The sequence below is a fragment of the Ceratotherium simum genome, chromosome 8, assembly GCF_057802395.1.
Source record: "Ceratotherium simum simum isolate JZ-2026a chromosome 8, ASM5780239v1, whole genome shotgun sequence".
NCBI lineage: Eukaryota > Metazoa > Chordata > Mammalia > Perissodactyla > Rhinocerotidae > Ceratotherium > Ceratotherium simum.
The window spans coordinates 21549716-21569969 of record NC_141907.1 but is presented as its reverse complement, the minus strand read 5'-3'; the positions used below and the strand labels follow the sequence as shown (position 1 = coordinate 21569969).

The 20254-nt window shown below is 44.8% G+C and overlaps 1 protein-coding gene across 1 annotated transcript; it reads left to right on the top strand.

The window, feature by feature from the left end:
- The first annotated feature begins 1282 nt into the window (after window positions 1-1282).
- CCKAR (cholecystokinin A receptor) lies at window positions 1283-9016 on the top strand. Its single transcript, XM_004418963.3, has 5 exons — window positions 1283-1438; window positions 2117-2368; window positions 5355-5616; window positions 7424-7551; window positions 8484-9016. Exons 1-5 carry the CDS (start codon window positions 1327-1329, stop codon window positions 9014-9016), a joined length of 1287 nt encoding a protein of 428 aa, XP_004419020.1. The 5' UTR covers window positions 1283-1326.
- Window positions 9017-20254: the final 11238 nt, after the last annotated feature.

Genomic DNA, 20254 nt, shown 5'->3' with positions numbered 1-20254 from the left:
GAAATACAGGTCCCACTGCTGTCATCTGCTTTCCCAAAGGTCTGAATTGAGGAGAACATCTGTGCAATGGGCATTGAGGGGATTTCAAGCACCACAGAGCTTCACAGAAAACCCAGACCCCAGGGCCAGTCCCCCTCTCTAACCTCACCTCCCACTGTTTGTCCCTCAGTCACTCCTACTTCTATCTGTTCCTCAAACAGGCCAAGCTCATTCCCACCTCAGAGCCTTTGCACTTGCTGTGACCTCTGCCAAAAATACTGTTCCTCCTGCCTAGAAGTTTTCCCCAGATCTTCACAAGGCTTCCTCCTCCTTGTCATCCAGGTCTCGGATCAGGGGCCCCTCCTCAGGGAAGCCTTTCCTTTCCTGACCACCTCATCTAAAGTAGCACCCCCAATCCATTCCTCTCCATCACATCTCCCTGCTTTACTTCCTTCGTGGTGCTTAACACTATCCAAAGTCTTGCTCATTATTTGCTTATGTGCCTAGAAAAGTGCCTGGCAGATGATTGTCTCTCAATGACTATGCGCTGAATGAATGAACAAATGAGTCAATGAATGAGTGAAAAATCTTACTAACTTTTTTTGTAATAAGGATCCAGGAACCTATATTCAAAAGCACCCCCCTTCTTTCGGTGAAGAAGGGCAGAGACCACAAGAAATAACACTGCGGTTGGTAACAACTTAACAACCAGCAGGCAGTTATATCCACACACACTGCTGGGCATGGTTCCAAAGCTGAAAAGGCACTAATTGCTTTTATACAAGGAGGTAGAAACACAGTCCCTCCGTGTCCTTTCGTCCTGATGGTCTGCATTATCGTATCTGTTACCCTGTTAATTGTTCCTGTCTCACATGGCCAGTTTGGGCTTTATTCTCTGTATGTCTGGGATGGTGACAGTTCCTACACAGAGGAGAGAGGTCCTGGGGAAGCGTGTGTGTTTGTGTCTGTGCGTGTGTGTGTCTACGCCTGTGTATGTGTGTGTAAAATCAGCGACACTCCGGGAAGGGTTAACTCGCAGTCGGGCAGTCTGCTCAGGGCCCTAGGCTGGCCCAGGAATGGGAGGGGTGGGCCTGGAAGGTGCAGCGGGCTTGGCTTGCATTCACTGCCTTTTCCAACACAGGAGTGCCCATGCTTGCCCAGCTGGACTGAGTGTGGTGAACTCGAGTCGCCTTTAGGATGACTGAAAAAGCCCACACCTGGGAATCGCTCCCTCCCTGGCCCTCCACGGCAGGTTGCATCTGGGAGACGCTCCGGTCATTAGAGGAATGAGCCAAGAGTGAGCCATTCACCAGCTCTCCAGCACTGGGTGGAAAGCAGCAGGCGAGGATGGACGTGGATGACAGCCTCCTTGTGAATGGAAGCAACATCCCCCCTCACTGCCAACTAGGGATGGAAAATGAGACGCTTTTCTGCTTGAATCAGCCCCATCCTTCCAAAGGTAGGTGTCAGAGACTGTTCTTTCAGTTTAGAAAACTATTAAGTTTCTGAGGGAGAAATCAGCAAAGGCAAGGCTGATAGAGAAAATATAACAAAGTTCTTATGAGACCAGGCTGGACAAAAGCCCTATGTTAAGAAGTGTGGATAAGAGATCAAAAAGCAGAATCGACTCAAATATTCTTCTTGTTTTCCTGGAGAGTGGGGATTAATGTATAGGACTTAGGGGGACAAAAGCAGGGAACGGAGGAGCTGAAGTGTAGCAAGAGGCAGTACAAGTGTCGAAGCTTGAACTTACAAGCATCACAGAAAAGGTGCTGTCACAGTCTAGTTGTTGCCTTTTCTTGGGGGAAATCTGGCGTGAAGAAGTGATTAAAGCAAAATAAGGCTTAGCAGCTAGGAAAGAAAGCAATCACTATTCACTGGAGCAGCTTTGTTCCTAAGAAAAAGTGGCTTCCTGAGTGGTCCTTTAACAGACCAATCTTTTAGAAGCAACTGAATCGCTCTGTCTCCTCAGTTTGTTTCTGCAAAATATTGTAAGTACAGGAGTAGTTGGGTTCCATGATGTACACCCCTGAAAAAAAAATCAGCAGGAAATAGCTGTTCGCTTCATGTGCTAAGGTTTTAGCATTCTGCTCTCATCCCCTCCATCCCTCCGTCTCGTCCCTGTTACTCTTTGCAGAGTGGCAGCCAGCGGTGCAGATCCTCTTGTACTCCTTGATCTTCCTGCTCAGCGTGGTGGGCAACACGCTGGTCATTACGGTGCTGATTCGGAACAAGAGAATGAGAACCGTCACCAACATCTTCCTACTCTCCCTGGCTGTCAGCGACCTCATGCTCTGCCTCTTCTGCATGCCCTTCAACCTCATCCCCAGCCTGCTCAAGGATTTCATCTTCGGGAGTGCTGTTTGCAAGACCACCACCTACTTCATGGGTGAGTTGCTGCTGGTGACTATTTCTGGAGCTCGCCCCAGACCCCACTCAGCCCCAGACCTTCCCAAACCCCTGACAGCCTCAGCCAAGGAGCCCTGCTGAGTGTAAAAACTAAAACATTTGGCTGTGCAGGGCTATGTGCAAGGATACAGGTGCTGGCTTTACGGTAGGTCAGTCCTCATAACTTCCCAGAAGCCAGTCCCCAGTCACACATTTCAGAGGTCAGTTTCTCCGAGTGGAATAAGTTGATAAGAAACCACAGAAGAGGTTGGTTTCGCTTGCTTCTGTTAGAAAGAAAGAGGCTTTCAAGCTGCTCTGTCCCTTCCTGGAAGCCTTTAATTGTGTTCTGAGCTCGACCCAACCTGAGTCATGGCTTTTGGGGTGACAAGGGTGGTGGGAGAGGATTCTTTCTGTTGTTGCTCTTGCTTTTCTAGAGAAAAGTGTGTTTCAGAGAAAACCAGTTTCATTACAGCTCTAGATTCCCTTCTCAGGATTCGGGTCCCAGCCTGTTCCCCCAGGAGCTGGGACCATGTCAGGCAGAGAGAGAGAGAGAGAGGGAAAGAGAGAGAGAGAGGCCTCTGCTGCTAGATGAGGAGTTGAATTTGCTCCTGAGTTCACTAAGCTGACCCTGACTGACTGAGATATGCTGTTCTCTGCCTTTGCCAATGAAAATGATGATGATGATGATAAAAATCACAAGAGCTCACATTTTTGAGTACTTTTTATGCACCAGATGTTGTACAAGTGCTTTTACTTCCATGATCTTATTTTATCTCCCAACCACCCTATGAAGTATACACAGTTATTCCACCTCATCTCACCCAGGAGGGAACAGAGGCACAGAGAGGTTAATAATGTGCCCAAGGACACAGGTGGTAAGCTACAGAGCTGAGATTTGAACCCAGATCGGTGGCCCCCTCAGTGGTGAGTGCACTGCCTCAATTTGCCAACTGCTGTGGCTCCTTCTGAAGCTGAGCAGACGTGTCATTTGGTCCCCTCTGTCTGTCAAATTGCCTTGTCCCTTGCCCATTCTGAGAACTAGTTGGGGGAAGGAGGAGAGGCGGGAAATGAGGGGGGAGTTGTTTTTTGTTCTGACCTAAGCCTTGCAAAATATGCAGAGCTGAGTGGAGCTAGGGCAGTCTTCAATGACCGGAAGGCTTTCAAAGCCTTTATTTCTCCGACTGAGGAAGCAGGATCCAGCACTGACAAAACGATGATGAATTCCCGGTCTGTGTGCCACCGACAAGTAACCCAGAGAGTGTCAATCCATGTTCCAGTCCTCAGAAAATAAAGATGGACTTACAGATGAAAAGGAGCATTGTTAAACAATGAAGCAACATTAACAATATTTAGTATTTAATAACATAATAATAGCATTTCATAGTGCTTTAGGCTTTCAAGGCCCATCCCTGCATATCTTGTGATAATATTATTTCAGAATCTTAACCAGGGTGTGTGAAAGGAGATGTAAAATGAGGGATTGTGCGGTGGCACAACATTGTGAATGTGCTAAATACCACGGAATTGTTCACTTTAAAATGGTTAATTTTAAGTTATGTGAATTTCACTTCGATAAAAAAATAGTTTTAAAAATGGCTAAAATAAAAAGCAAGAGAATTCTGAAAGTGTTTGCAATACCATGGTTTTGGTGGATTTCTGATTCCAGGGATTTCGATTCTTCCCTTATTTTGTGTTCTCCTTGATACTATTCCAAAGTTAATGTTCATTAAATTCCTAATATATAGGCAAAAATAAAGAAGAGTGCTCGCCTGATGATGGGTTTATAATTAATTACAGCGGACCCATTATACAGACTCGACTCTGGGGAGTTTGGGGCTAGACTCTCTAATCTAAATGTCATCAACTCCTTCAGGTCCAGCAAAACACAGCAGATCCTGTCTCAGAACATGAGTTTTTATTTAATGGTTTTGAGATTATAAAGATTTTTGTAAGTCTCTAGGGAATACTATGCATATTCTCCCTAGAAATAGGATATTTTTATACACAGTCTCCGAGAACTAATTTATATCCATGAAAGACCCAAGGCTAAGAACTTCTGCTCCCAACCTTAGATTAATTCTAAGGTTTAAGAAATTATGGTAAGAGAGAATCAGAAGAATTGACAGAATTCATGGATGAAGAATTAAGGGGGATTTTAAGGAATAAGGCATTATAATATTACACAATTCTAATTACACATTATAATATTACAAGGCATTATAATTATACACAAACAAAATACAAGAATTAAAGAGAATTAAGCTTTTCTGACTATGCCTAAGTCCATCATTTTAAATGAGGTGTTTTGATATCTTTCTCACTAATAACGCATGCTCGTCTACAAAATACAGAAAAGCAAAAAGAATAAGAAAGAAGATCCTAGTCCTCCCACCCACAGAAACCTTTAGTTACAGTGTGGAGTTTTTCCCCTTCGTGCTTTTTACTATGTGTTTTTTTAATAAACTATATTTTGAAATTTAGGATGTTTCACTCTTAAAAAACCAGTCTGTACTAGAAATTTTCAGAAAGAGTTTTAACGCCCACAGCTCAGACCCCCGTGACCCTCAAGAATCTTAGGTTACAAAGTCAACCAAACTATGCAGATCATGCTCAAAATTACAGCTTTTCTATGGGTTACTCAAAAACCTCTTCTGTGGGATAGGAACATATTTCATCCCCTCGGTCATTCATTAATGAGCACCTTCAGCCTAAGAAGAAATTAGGTTGTAATCAAAGTTCAATAAGCTTATCTAGAAACTGGCAATAAGATGTATTTGCAAATGCATTTCTTCAACTACCTGAAATCCTTTTTGGATCAAAGCTGGGAATAAATCCGTTTTTAAAAATATGCCTACGCAATATTTCTTTACCCTCTGGGCATTTTCCTTTGATATCAAACCTGTGCAGGTCAGATGTGCTTAAGCTAATGCGCAAATAAACGTTGGATTTGGGAGCCGACTTAACTGACTTCTTTGTTCCTTTCCCAGGCACCTCTGTGAGTGTATCCACCTTTAATCTGGTAGCCATATCTCTGGAGAGATATGGTGCGATTTGCAAACCCTTACAGTCCCGGGTCTGGCAGACGAAATCGCATGCGTTGAAGGTGATTGCTGCTACCTGGTGCCTCTCCTTTACCATTATGACTCCGTACCCCATTTACAGCAACTTGGTGCCTTTTACCAAAAATAACAACCAGACTGCGAACATGTGCCGCTTTCTACTACCAAACGATGTTATGCAGCAGTCCTGGTAAGGGGGAGTGTTTATTTGTTTAATACAACATGATACAATTTTGCAGTTTTGATAAAAACTGGAATGTATTGTACAGAGTGGCTGAGAGATCAGTTTCCTGGAGACTGAGAAGGATCACTCTGACCTCTTTCCAGGATAATCATGCCATCCATACGTTAATTCAATTTATCCTCTCAAAACCCTATAGGGCAGGTACTATCATTGTCCCCATTTCACAGATGAGGAAACTGAGACATGGAGAGGTTAAGTAAGTTGCTCAGGGTCACAAACCTAGAAGAGACAGAGGCTCAGTGCCCACCCACTATGCAGTATGCTTCTGAACGGCCCAGTGGAGGTCTCGGCTAGATGATTCAGAGGGCTATGATTTTCTAAGAATTGAAGACAGAGTAAAGGCTGAGTCCCAAATCCCTGTGGTTTTTCTTAGAGCTGCAGCTATGGTATTTGCACTGGGCACTTTACTAGAAATAAAAAGGCAAGATTCTAATACCTGTTTCCTTGCTTCCTCCCTGTGGGACATTGGACAAGTTCACGTAACCTAGCTGAGGTTCAGCTTCTTTGTCTGTACAAGGATTTAATAGTACAGATATTTTGTATCTACCTCATTGGGTGGCTGTAAGATTCAAATGAGAGTATGTGTAAAAAATGCCATTAAATATCTTAAAAAGTCTACACAAATGCAGGGTTATATGTTTACTAATTCCAAGCATGTTTGAGAAGCAGGAAGCTAGACATTCAAGAATGGCTCAAAACTGAGATAATCGCTGCTTTCTTTGCCTTCCTTTTTTATTTCAACCAAGTAACACACACAAAAAAAGAATTATGTTGCAAATGAGAGGGACATATACAAGACTTGAAAAGAAATCTTATCAAAACATGTCCAATTGAAATGAGAAATGGTCCAGCCACCGTGAGCCTCTGACAATTTTATGGCCTAATTGTGACATCCCAGACTACAAAAGTGACTTTAGGGGCCAGGCTCATAAAGGAGGAGGCTGCGACCCTTCAGGAATCTGACGTGTTTAGAGAAAGCATAGCTCTGACCTGCCAGGCACTAGAATGAGCATGCCACTGTGCCAATGGGTCAGAAACAGCCCAAATGCCATACTTGGCAAAGCCAAGGAGGTTTTTCCACCATTCCTACCTATGTATTTAATTATTCTGTTGTTATAAAGTCAACAAATGTTATATTGTGATGCTTAAAAACATAGGTTCTAGAATCATATTGCTTGGGTTCAAATCCTACCTTTGTCACTAGCTGTGTGACGTTGAACAAATTATTTAATCTCTTTAAGTCTCAGTTTCCTCTTCTGTAAAATAGGTATTATGATACTAGTACCTACCTCAAAGGTTATTATGGGAGTTAAACGTAGTTATATATAAATATATATATATATATATAATGCTTAGCCTAGTGTGTAGCACATTTAAGAAAGCCTCAATGAATGTAAGCTCTTGTAATTATTCTTTTTTTTGGTAAGAGCTTTAGTGAGATTTAATTCACATACTCTCATTTTTTTTTACATTCTCATTAGTCTCATATGTAGACTTGTTTCAGGCACAGAATTACACCAAACTTTTCCAATTTAACTTTTCCTTCATAACAGACCTTATCTGAAAAAAGAAAAGAAGTAAACAACTTCTAATGACTGAATCTCCAGACATGGCCTTTCCAAGGATATTAAAGACCATTAATTAATGTGTTTGCTCAGATCAGTTAAAATGGAGATGAACCCTATTTATTCCACATCATCTGAGTTTGAAATACTGGATTTGCTGGTTATTGGATTTCTTTTTATTTTATTAGGCACACATTCCTGTTACTCATCCTCTTTCTTATTCCTGGAATTGTGATGATGGTGGCCTATGGATTAATCTCTTTGGAACTTTACCAAGGAATAAAATTTGATGCTAGCCAGAAGAAGTCTGCTCGAGGTAACTATCTTTTAGCTGTATGTTTATGCCAAAAGATCACAACAGCTTGTTTCCTATAACTTAAATAGATACACCCAGAGTGTATACTGGAGATTTTCAAAAGTATTCTTAGGAAACTCTGTCATAAGGCACAGTCATGAGATCTATTTCCTCATCTATAAAATGAAGAAATCGTTCCTCTCAAAAGGGTGCTGAGTGGAAAAAAATGAGATAGTACACATATAACCCAATCATAAGCTGAGGGCCCACGTGTCCCAGACTTTCTGTAATGTTGCATTCAAATGGACCTCCTCCAGCAACCAAAGCTAATTATAATCCCAGTCCCCCATCCTCTCTCCTCCCTTTCATTCTCACATTGTAGTTGCTACAAAGCCCCCCTCCTTCCCCATTCATAACAATCCACTAGCCACTAAAATTGGCCCTAACTCCTTTGTTGACATAACTTTTTCCCCTTCTGACTCCACCCCCTCACTCAGCTCTTTACCATGTGTGTAACTTACATGTCTTTCTGGCTTCTTTGGGTTTTGTGGATTTTTGCTCCTTATCCAGATTCCTCACAGTAAAAGCCATCTGGAGGCTTCCCAAGTGAGCAGGAACCTTTCCCCTGAGGAGCTGGGGGAAGGAAGGAGAAGAGTGTGACTAGGCATTCTTTAATCATTTTTTATCCTTATAATCTACATACCTAAAATATTCTTTTATCATATATTATGTGTATCACTATACATTATTTTGTCAGTTTTAAGTAGCTTTTCATTTGAAGGAAAGGACTAGTATAGATCAATCTTTCCTCACATCAGTGCAAGCCGAGGTTGCCAGCCCAAATCTTCAGTTCAAGTTTGGTTTGGCCCCGTTGATGAAAGGGGGCGGGGGTTCCATGCCTTCTGCCTGGCATGACCCTCTCGATCAATAAGTGATGTCGCTTGCCCACCCAGAAAGGAAACCAAGCACCGGCAGCAGCAGCAGATACGAGGATAGTGACGGGTGTTACCTGCAGAAGTCCAGGCACCCCAGGAGGCTGGCGCTTCAGCAGCTGTCCGCCAGGAGCAGCAGCAGGGTCAGCCGCGTCAGGAGCAGCAGCTCCTCGGCCAACCTGATGGCCAAGAAGCGGGTGATCCGCATGCTCATGGTCATCGTGGTCCTCTTCTTCCTCTGCTGGATGCCCATCTTCAGCGCCAATGCCTGGCGGGCCTATGACACCGCCTCTGCCGAGCGCCGCCTCTCGGGGACCCCCATCTCCTTCATCCTCCTGCTTTCCTACACCTCCTCATGCGTCAACCCCATCATCTACTGCTTCATGAACAAACGGTTCCGCCTCGGCTTCATGGCCACCTTCCCCTGCTGCCCCAACCCCGGTCCCCCAGGGGCGAGAGGAGAGGTGGGAGAGGAGGAGGAAGGCAGGACCACAAGGGCCTCTCTGTCCAGGTACTCATACAGCCATATGAGTGCCTCTGCCCCGCCCCCGTGAGCTGTCCCCTGGCCCTCCAGTGCAGAAGGAAGGAGGGGGACTGAGGGAGGAAGAAGAGAAGGAGGAAAAGAAGAAGAAAGCAGGAGGAGGAGAAGGAGGCAGGAAGTGAGGGAGAAGGAAGTCTCCATTTCCAGGGAGAGCTATTCATTGTCTGCTTTTCATCCTTCATGTTCCGGGGAAACGCTACGAGGGTGGGGCAGTGACTTGGTTTCTAGGCAGTTCAAGGCAGGAAATTTTCAGTAACATTCACCATCAGAAAAACCTCAGCAGTTCAGTCACAGTGGCCCAACAGGGCTCATGCTGCAAATGTAATTGCCAAGCACATGTTCAAATGGGGCTATGGACACAACTGAGCTTTAGAAGGTTCTAGAACATCCAAGGTGAGCTCTCATTCCCCATAGTGACACACTTCTATGCTCTGCTTCTTCTTTGCTCTGCAGAACTGTGGACACTGCTTTCTCCCTGGGGAGTCTATCACTCTTTCATGTACATCTTGTAGGCATTCCCCTCGTGATGAGCACACAAGGGAACGTGAAGCAAATCCTCTTCTGGCCATTTTCTGTAGTAAGAAAACAGCTTGACTTTTTCTCCTTGAGGTTGGTCAAGGACATTCAGAAACATAGTTTATGTCATCATCAGAATAGCATAAGGAACATTGTCTCAAAGATGGAATTTGGAACGTATATTTTTAAACATAACAGAGAATATAAGGCAAATAGCTGGATGAAATGCTATCTTACTATAAGGAATGTTAAAGGCCAGAAGATGCATAGAAATATGTTTTTCTGCTTTAATGACATCTATCACTTAGCTCCACCTTTATATGGTGGTATGAAACCCCATGGTTCTTTGCCTCAACTTAATATCTCATACTCATCTGCCACTTCGTCTTTTCCTCAATAATTTCTTGACAGGGAACTTTTCAATCCACATGTTAGTTTTTCTATTCCTCAGACTGCAACATACTGTTAATATTTATAGCCAGTCATCTCAGCCAAAGATTTCAAGGTAAAAATTCAACCGACTAAACCATGCACTGCTAACATGGTAATGAGAAAAGGTGTCAGCAATAAAAATGTCTCCAGTATTTGAGAAAATCTACAATTTTCTTGCCAGAAGAATAAGCCTTCCCCTCTGACAGCGGTAGCATATAAATAAAGATAAATTAGGCCCCCCATTATTGGGAACCTCTGGAAGTTCCGAAGGTGTGTTAACTGAAAAATAAAGTTGCCAGATGTAGCAAATAAAATACAGGATGTCCAGCTAAATTCTAATTTCAGATAAACAACAAATAATTTTTGTAGTATGAGTATATCCCACGCACGAAAATACATCCTGTATTTTATCTGGCAACCCCACTTTAAAATAATTCAAAAAGCATATAAAAATCTAAATAAGATTTCCCAGATACAGAGCAGTAAAATGCCTCTGTTCACTAAATTTATTGGAAGGTCCTTCACATAATGGAAGCTTTTTAAAAAAGGAATAAAAACACTATTAATTTTCAGAGTCTGTGCCTGACCTGTGGGAACGGTACTATCAACTGGCTGATTTTACTTTCAAAGAAAATTTTTTTTGTGCAACTATGACATACAACTATCTACTGGGGCTTTGGGGAGAAAAAGGGAAAAAAAAAGGAGGAGGATTGGCAATAGATGGTAGCTCAGGGCCGGTCTTCTTCGGCAAAAAGAGGAAGATTGGCATGGATGTTAGCTCAGGGCTGATCTTACACACACACACACAAAAAAATTTTTAACATAAAGCTATTCTAGTACTTCGTTGAGTCAACTGTGTTTGTTTCATGCTGAAGTGGTTTACTAATTTGCATTTGAACTAAAGAGGCCAGTAGAGTTAAGAAAACAGATTTACCAAGTTTCTGGTATTTTCAAGTGTCTTCTGGTAGCTTCCACTCACCACAGAGCTGTAAGTTAGAACTTGAGCACAGGAATGTATCTTTGACCTGTATTTAAACCATGTGTCCCAATGGCTTCGCGTGCCCTAGTGACTGCTTTAGCCTCCCATAATAAACTTGTAGCTGTGAACAAGCAGTGCATCCATGTAGTTGGTTACACGTGTTCGTGTATGCTTAACAGGTGTCCCCTCCATTAGTTACAATGTAATCTTCACCAGGCGAGTGACAACAGCTATTGAACCTCCGCTGTACTTCCTTCCAGCGTTTTGCCCCGTACTCTGCACACCATGAATGCTCAATAAATGTTGTGACTGACTTCTGCTTTGCCTCCTATGCTTCTGGGGACTCTCTTTCCGTTTACAGCAGTGATTCTCAACAAACGGAGCGGATTTCCGGGGGAGGAGAAAGGAATCAGAATTTCTAGAGGGGTTTTTTCAGCTCTATATGTATCCCCATCCAAGATTCGGCTGTGTGAGCATTTGCTACCATCTCTCCTTCTCCTGTTTCTCTCCTCCTGTGTGGTGTGCGGGGTGTGTGTGTGTGTGTGTGATTGGAGATGTCACTAACGGGAGGGTGTCGTGCCTGTGAACAGTGTTAAGACACAGATAAAAAAGCATTGGAGAAGACAAACACTGTATGATCTCACTCATATGAAGTATCTAAAGTAGTCAAAATCATTGAAACAGAAAGCAGAAAGGTGGTTACCAACGGCTGGGGAAGGGAGGAGGGGGAATTAGTATTTACACAGAGTTTTCAGTGTTGCAAGATGAAAAAGTCCTAGAGATCTGTTGCACATCAATGTGAATATACTTGGCACTACTGTACTGTACACTTAAAAATGGTGAAGACGGAAAATTTAATGTTACATGTTTTTTAACACAATTAAAAAGGGGGGGAGGGGTTGGGAACCCCTGGTCTGTAGTATCCCTCAACATCTCCTGCCCTTTAAGGAGAACAGTCAGAAACCATCACCGCATTCCGAATCCATGCTGAATACTCCACTCACTCATTACGGCCGATCAAATTATCAAAGCCACCGTGGCCCCTCCGCTATTCCCTCCCACCCGTTGCTCTCCTGCAGGACCCCTGGAGAGTCTCAGCTACAACCCAGGGGCTCCCTCCCTCTGCTTCCTTGCATGGCATATCCCTGGCCCCTCTGGCTCCCCGGCCACCCTCAGGCGGAACACAGATGCCAGGTTTCCTAACCCTGTTCCCACAGCCAAGGGCCAGCCCCACAACTCCAAACCCCACCCCCGCTCTTAGGAGCCCAGCCTGGGGGGAATTTCAAGTCCCCCTTCTTGCCCAGGAAGAGAGGTCAGACAAGTATAAATAATCCAGCACCCACCCATGTTCATAGCACATAACAAGTGCTCAGTAAGTGTCTGGGGGATGAATGAATGAGTGAATGAATGGATACATTTGAATGGAGTTGTTCCTCCATGCCTGGCTGCTTGGAGAGGGCATGCCGTCCTAACCTGAGGCATCCTGCACAGAGTGTGCGGTAGTGCCTGACAAAGCAGGCAGCTGACTGGGCAGCCACATTCTGTTTCCAATCCTCCACGCTGGACATGAAGTCCAGCAAAGCCTGCTTTTGACTTCACTGACCATAACCACCTCCTCCGTGGGTAAAGAGGATATACTCCGGACCTCAAGTCTAGAAATCTGTGTCCCAATCTTAGCCCTCTCACTAACTTGCTGTGTGGCTCCAAGCAAATCACGTGCCCTCTCTGGATATCATTTCCTTTGTGCAAAATGAAGGGTTGGCGCTCCATCTCTGATACTGTGTGACTCGATGGGTCAGAATTTGCTATGCCCTTTTATTATTCCACACCCTCCCTTAATTTCTATGGCTTCCCATTATCTTTGTAACCAGATAGGCTCCCTGACACCCAAGCACATAACCACCTCTGGGCAAGGCCTGACCTCCAGGACACCTCTGAGAGATGGCTGCGGGGGAGAGAAAGAAACAGTCTCAGAGAGGAATCTGCGAACTCTCAGCCCCTTCTAGGTCAGCACTGCCCAGAGAAACTCGTGAGAGGCTAGTCCCTGGAATACCAGCCCCATTCCCACTGAAATGTAGGCATAAAAATCCACTCCCAAAACAAATTTGGCCTAGGTGAGAGGGGTCCCAACATTCACTAAGGACTGCTTTCTGCATTGTGCAAGCACTGGTGGTTTACTGGTGACAGTAAACACTCTGAGAAGAGACGGATGAATGTCTGCCACATTTGGTCTCATTTAATTCTCAAAACAATGTGTGAGGCCTCATTTTCCACATTTCACAGGTGAAGCAATTGAGGCTCAGAGGGTGTGGTAATGTGCACAAGGTCAGGCAGCTAGTAAATTACAGAGACAGGACCAGGCTCCATTCTAGTGCCACCAGGCTGCTGTCGGGATCAGGCGACACTGAGTAGTCCAAGTAACCAAGAGCTGGCGATTTCATTTCATGGACTGCTTCACAGTTCTTAGTCCCTGTGCTACAACAACCCTAAGGAGGGAAATCCCGTCTTTGTCCCCTACTCCGCCCCCCTACCCCCCCACACCCCCACACACACCCCCAGACATTTGGTCCTGGCTCTGAGCTTCCTGAATGGGGAGGATTTGAAAGCTGGCTGTTTGCACTTGTGTTCTGGGTGCTTCTATCCCTGTGTGTATTTTTAGAAGGAAGATAACACACTTTGCCAGCTCACAGGGAGCCAAGAGATATTATCAGTTAACGAGCTTTCACCTCCTTGGCGAATTATCAACATTATTAAGGTCGATTTATTTTCTCAGAATCATCAGAGAGGAGACAAATACAGGCCAACTTATCCATCAGCCTGCATGTAAAGCTTCCTGGTCTGCCCCTTCACCTGTTACCTTGATCAAGTCCCCCTTCCCCGGTGAAATTTGCAGATTATTATTAATAGATCCTAGCTATTGTCCTACAGGCCATAGCTAGGATGCCTGGATGTCCCTCACAACTTCAAACTCATCGTATCCAAAATGGCCCTATTTGTCATATCCCAAACCACTTCTCCTTATTCTCTCGGCCTGCTAACGGTAATCTCACTCTCTCCGATCCCCAGGCTCAAACTCTGGCTCATCATTTAAAAGGTGGTATCAGAAAGTGGTGGGGAACATGGACTTTGGAGTCAGAAAGACTTGAACTCATATCCCAGAGCCAACACTCACCAGCCCCCAAGTCTTAGAGTCCTCATATGTAGTACCAACCTCACAGGATTTCTGTGAGAATTAAATGATATTAAATAATACTAATGATGTTAAATTTAAAATGATGTTTAAAATGACATTAAAGGGGACTTTTCCAGACTCACATTGTGGCTGTGGATAGGAGTGACAAGTTGTCCAACATTCCAAGAGAGGGACTAAATACATTCCTAGGATTTGCTAAGAGATAATGAAACCTGTTCTACAATACGTATCTCTTCACCTTTCTCCTGCCCCTATAAATATAAAAGAGAGAATTTCTTTGAAGAGGGTTGTCAGCAGAGCAGGTAGGGAGTTCTGTGCCATTTTCCTCTTCCCTCACCATGGAACCAAGCCACAGAAACTTCTGGAAATATTTGGGTAGGGTGGAATTTTTGTCAGAAGGGAAAACTGATATCTCATCCTTCCTCCCATGGGACCTCAATTTGGGGGAATAGTTCCAAGGGAATTGTTCTCCTGGAATCAGGGTTTGTTTCTTGTCTCTAGTGTTGTAAAGTGTTAAGGAAGAGCCTGGCTGGAGCTGGGTTTCCAAGGGTGGAGAGTGTCTTAATCAGTTCGGGCTGCTGTAACAATCATACCATAGACGGGGTAGCTTACACAACAGAACTTGACTCCTCACAATTCTGAAGGTTGAGAAGCCCAAGATCAATGTGCTGGGTGATTTGGTTCCTTGTGAGGCCCGCTTCCTGGTTTGCAGACAGGCACCTTCTTGCTGTACCCTCTCACAGAGGAGAGAGAGACATCTCTCTTGTGTCTCTTCTTGTAAGGGCACTCATCCCACTCCAGAAGGCTCTGCCTTCATGCCCTAATTACTTCCCACAGGCCCCACCTCCAAATACCATTGCAGGATTACAGCTTCAATGTGAATTTTGAGGTGACACAAACATTAAGTCCACAGCAGAAAGGCAAGAGAGCATGGTTCATGGACCCAGCAGACATCACAGAGAGTAGCCAGGCCTGGGTCACTCTGGTATCAGATTGGTTTTATCGATCTAAAGCTTGGATTGTCTCACTTCCTGCCCAGGAATTCTCAGTGGCTCCCTATTGCCTGAAAGTCTCACTTCCTTAGCTTGGCACCAAAGTCTCCAGCAATTGGGAGTCAATTTTCTTTCCTTATCAGTCCATTTCCTCTCCCTTTCAGAACAGAATGATTTGCTGTTCCCCAAGCACTTCTTTGCGCTCATGTCTCCCTCAGTTTAGAATGTTCTCCTTTTCTCTTTAGCTCTTTCTGATAAAACCCTATCATTCTTCACGGCTCAGCTCACATGTTATCTTCTCCCTAAAACTTCCAAAATCCTCTGTTGGAAAGGATTTCTCCCTCTTCTGAGCTCTCATAACACTATCTTTGTACACTTCTAGTTGCCTAGCAAAAGCTCGTTCCCCCCACCCTACTCCTCATTGCTTGCCAATGAAATCCCATTATATACAGGGATTGATGGTATTATGTTTAGGGGAAAAAAGTCCTGTTCTGAGGGGTAAATCATGGTGGATCTATGCTAGACATGACAATCTTATATTCTCTTTTGTTAGTTATTGGCTTAGAGGTAAATTTGTGTTCTATTTCTGGCCAGTGATGTTTAACAATGTGCCCTCCAGTTTTCAAAAAGGCCTTAATTTGTAGCAAGTTTGCTGATTTCCATAGTCAAAACACTCCCGTCATGGCCAATTTCAAGCTACCAGTGTGACATTATTGAACTCAGAGCCTGGAAGAGATGTGCAGTAGCACACCATTTTATGGTATTTTCACCACGCCAATACAATAAGCATAAATAGCCTCCAGAGCACAGATAATAGCTAAATGTAGTAAAATAATTAGGAAGCGATGCATTTTGTGTGTTTATTACAAAGTTTCCTGAAAATCTAACAATTGGCTCTTGCAAGCCAACTGTAACACACCACTGGTTCTAGCCAATTGCTATAAACAGAATGTTTGTGTCCCTTCAAAATTCATATATTGAAATCCAACCCCCAGTGTGATGGTGTCTGGAGGTGGGGTCTTTGGGAGGCAATCAGGTAACAAGGGCAGAGCCTTCATGAATGGGATTAGGGCCCTTATTAAAGAGACCCCAGGGAGCTCCCTCACCCTTTCCACCATCTGAGGACACAGCAAAAGACAGCCATCTATGAACCAGGAAGTGGGCTCTCACCAGAGACCGAATCTGCCAGTGCCTTGATCTTGGACTTTCCAGCCTCCAGAACTGGGAGAAATAAATGTTTGCTGTTGAAGCCACCCAGTCTGTGATATTTTTGTTATAGCAGGCCAAACTGACTAAGACACCAATGAAATGTAAGGAGAAGTCTGCTCAGCGTTTCTGGGTTTATTGGTCAGGTTTTTTTGCATTGTGCTTCAATAACAACCCCAAAATCTGGCACAGAGTATCACACATGAAGGTGTTCAAAAAGTGTTTGATGAATGAATCCCTCACCTATAAAATAAAATATTTGGACTAGATTAGTAGTTTTAAAATTTTAACACAGAGAAACATCTTTTATTTCCTCCCCCCAAGCAATTCTGTATGGAAGCCCAAATAGGAAAGAGATAATAGCATACTTGTTCTAGTTGAAGGAACGGGGGCTTTGAGACACTTCCTTGAAATCTTAGTGGAACTCCTTGGATTCCGTGGAACATGATTTGAAAACCACTAACTTAGCTCCATTCCAGGACTAATAATCGGTGACCCCAGAACCTGCAATATCAGCCTGTATCTTCCATCAGGACTAGCCACTGACTTCAATTAAACTTGACCTCATGAGTTCAGCGCCTTAATTTCCAGACTTGCTGTGCCCTTGGCTTTGTCGAGTGAGCAGACCACTTTCCATTAAGCTCTCAATTACAAGCGCCTTCATGCATCATTCAGGCCCATCAGGCCCCTCCTACCAGACTCCTCCTGTGTGGTTTCCTGCCAGAGATGTGTTGGCCCAGAGTGTGCCAGCTGGGGTCTCAGAGTCGTTGTCTGTCCAGCAACCAGAACAACTCCCTATCCATCCTAAGAGTCAGTCTTTCCCAGACTGGCCTGTCCCAGCAGTCATCACAGGACTCTTCAAGCCAGCTGGGATGACTGGAGATTTCCAATCATCCCAGCTGAAAAATAAAGGCCCTGACTGGGCTCTACCCCTACATTAAAGGACTGTGGTTTCATAGTTTCCAAATCTCCCCTGGGAGGATTAACTGCCTCTGACCTAAGGTCTCTCCCAACCTCCCACTATTTGGACTCCTCAGCCCTGATGGAAGCTTTCAGAGGCCCCTCCCTCTGGGCTTTTTATGACATCAGCTCAGCCCATCAGCAACAACCAGAGTGCCTTTTCCAGGTTTTGTGCAGCCAGAACCTCAGCCACTAGTTTATAAAACTCACGTTGATTGCATGGAGGGGAAGGAGCCCTGTGGTCTGGTGGAGGCCCTGTGGTGAGGAATACACGGACCCCTCCCCATGGACCACAGTGAACTGTGAGGAGACCCTGGTGGGGGTCCAATATGCCTCCTGTCATGGGTTGAATTGTGTCCCCCTGAAATTCTTATGTTGAAATCCTAACCCCCAGTACCTCAGAATGTGACTGTATTTATAGAAAGGGCCTTTAAAGAGGTAATTAAGAGAAAATGAGGCCGTGAGGGTGAACCCTAATCCAATCTGACTGGCATCCTTATAAGAGGAAATTGGACACAGAGAGACCCAGGGATGCACATGCACAGAGGGAAACCACGCGAAGAGGCAGCAAGAGGCGGCCATCTGCAAGCCAAGGAGAGGCCTCAGAGGAAACCGACTCTGCTGATCTTGGACTTCCAGCCTCCAAAACTGTGGGAAAATAAATATCGGTTGTTTAAGCCCCCCAGTCTGTGGTATTTTGTTATGCAGCCCTAGCTGACTATACATCTCCTTTCCTGAAGGGTGCAGGGCTCAGAGGGTCACTCTTATTCCTAAGACCCAGAACCAGCTCAAGCTGGTCAGAGAAGACAGAGCCTCAGAAGTGCCCCTTACCTGGCACCAGCCAGAACCCTGAGAGCTCGAGCTAAGTCCTCACAGCTGCTCCTAGATCTCTTCTCTCTCAGCTGCCCTGTCTTTCCCCCTCTGTCTCTAATTTCAGTCACATCTCTTAAGCATAGAAGCAGCAGCTGCAGCAAGAAAACAAGCAGTCAGGGGGAAAATAAAAGAGATGGGCAAGTGAGGAGGCAAATGGCGGCCAAGGGGGGTTTCAGCCCAGCTGAAAAATTCCCCGGGGTGGAGCCAACGGATCCCAAGACCTAACTCATCAGGTCTTCTCCCGGGCGCCCTCCAGGTGCAGAGTCACCAGATAAAATACAAGACGCCACTTACATCTGAATTTCAGATAAGCAACGAATAATGTTTTAGTATAAGCATGTCCAGTGCAATGTTGCATTTTTATTTGCTAAATCCAGCAACTGCCTCCAGAGACTGTCAATGGGGTGGGTGCCGGGGGTGGGGAAAGGAGGGCAGAAATTGACCGAGAGGGGAGAAATCAAATACAATCGAGTAGTGCACACACGGAGGGGATGACAGGTACTGGCTCATAATAGGTGCTGAACCAATTTGGGAATAAGGAAAGGAGTAACTCCGGGTGACACGTCTCTGGCTGGGGCAGGCGGGGCTAGAGACTGTCACCAACCCAGCCCTGCAGCCCCTCATTTGTATTCAAGCCAAAGAAACCCAGTTGTATTAGTTTCCAGTCGCTGCTGTAACAAATTCCAACAAACTTAGTGGCTTGAAACAACACGCATTTATTATCTTATAGTTCTAGAAGTCAGAAGTCCAAAATGGTCTCACAAGGTGTCAGTAGGATTGCGTTCCTTCTGGAAATTCTAGGGGAGAACGCATTTTTTACCTTTTCTAGTTTATTAAGGCTGCGTGGCTCTTCATCTTCAAGGCCAGCAGTGTAGCATCTTCAGATCTCTCTATCTCCTTTCTCTCTCTCCCCCTACCTCTCTCTGTCCCCCCTTCCCTCCCCTCTGCTTCCATCATCCCATCTCCTTCTCTGACTCAGACCTTCCTGTCTCTCTCTTATAAAGACCCTTGTGATTACATTGGTCCACATAGACAATGATAACATACCCACAGGTTCTGGGGATTAGGACGTGGACATCTTTGGAGGGCCATTATTCTATCTACCACAGCATTTCTCTCCTGAGACACCTGCCACCTGGTCAAGGATACTACTAAGAAAAACCAGTTTGACCAGGACCCATGGCTGCTAGATATATACAAGGACATGCTGGCAAACCAAGGCAGTGAGTTCTGGGGGTTGAGACAGGCATGCCGTGAAAGGCTGAGGGGAGGAGATGATACTAGCAGAAGGAATATAGATCTGAAGCTAAAAATAATAGACACGCTTGGGCCTGTGCCTTCTGAATACACTCCTCAGTCTACCCCGTGGGGACATTTCTGATACTCTAAGACTGCCTTCAATATTGCTTTCATCCAGGTTTCACTTGGTTTGGGTGGAGAGAGCACAATATGCTTTCTCCCAAGATCACAGCCCTGGGGTGGCCTTGAGCCCTGCACCATCTGAGCACAAGCCCCACTCGCAGACCCCTAGTGAGACAGACTCTGACCCTGTAGAATCTGAGTGGCTGTGTCAGTTTGCAAGGGCTGCTGTAATGAAGTATCTCAGACTTGGAGGCCTAAACAATAGAAACGTATTGTCTCAGTTCTGGAGGCTAGAAGTCTAGTACCAAGGTGTCAGGAGGGTTGGTTCCTTCTGAGGGCTGTGAGGAAGGATCTGCTCCAGGCCTCTCTCCCTGGTGGTTTGCTGGAAATCTTTGGCGTTCTTTGATTTGTAGGTGCAACACCTCATCTCCCCTCATTTTCACATTGCGTTCTCTCGTGTTTGTGTCTCTGTGTCCAATTTTCCCCTTTTTATAAAGACACCAGTCATAATGGATTAGGCCCCACCCTACTGATTTCATTTTAACTAATTACATCTACAATGACCCCATTTCCAAATCGGGTCACATTCTGAGGTATTAGGAGGTTAGGATTTCAACATATGAATTTGGAGGGGACACAATTCAACCCATAACAGTACCTTAGAGACTCCAAGTCTCCTAATTTCACAGCTCTCTGTGAAATGGGCACAAATAACCATGCCCATGAAGTATTCACTGG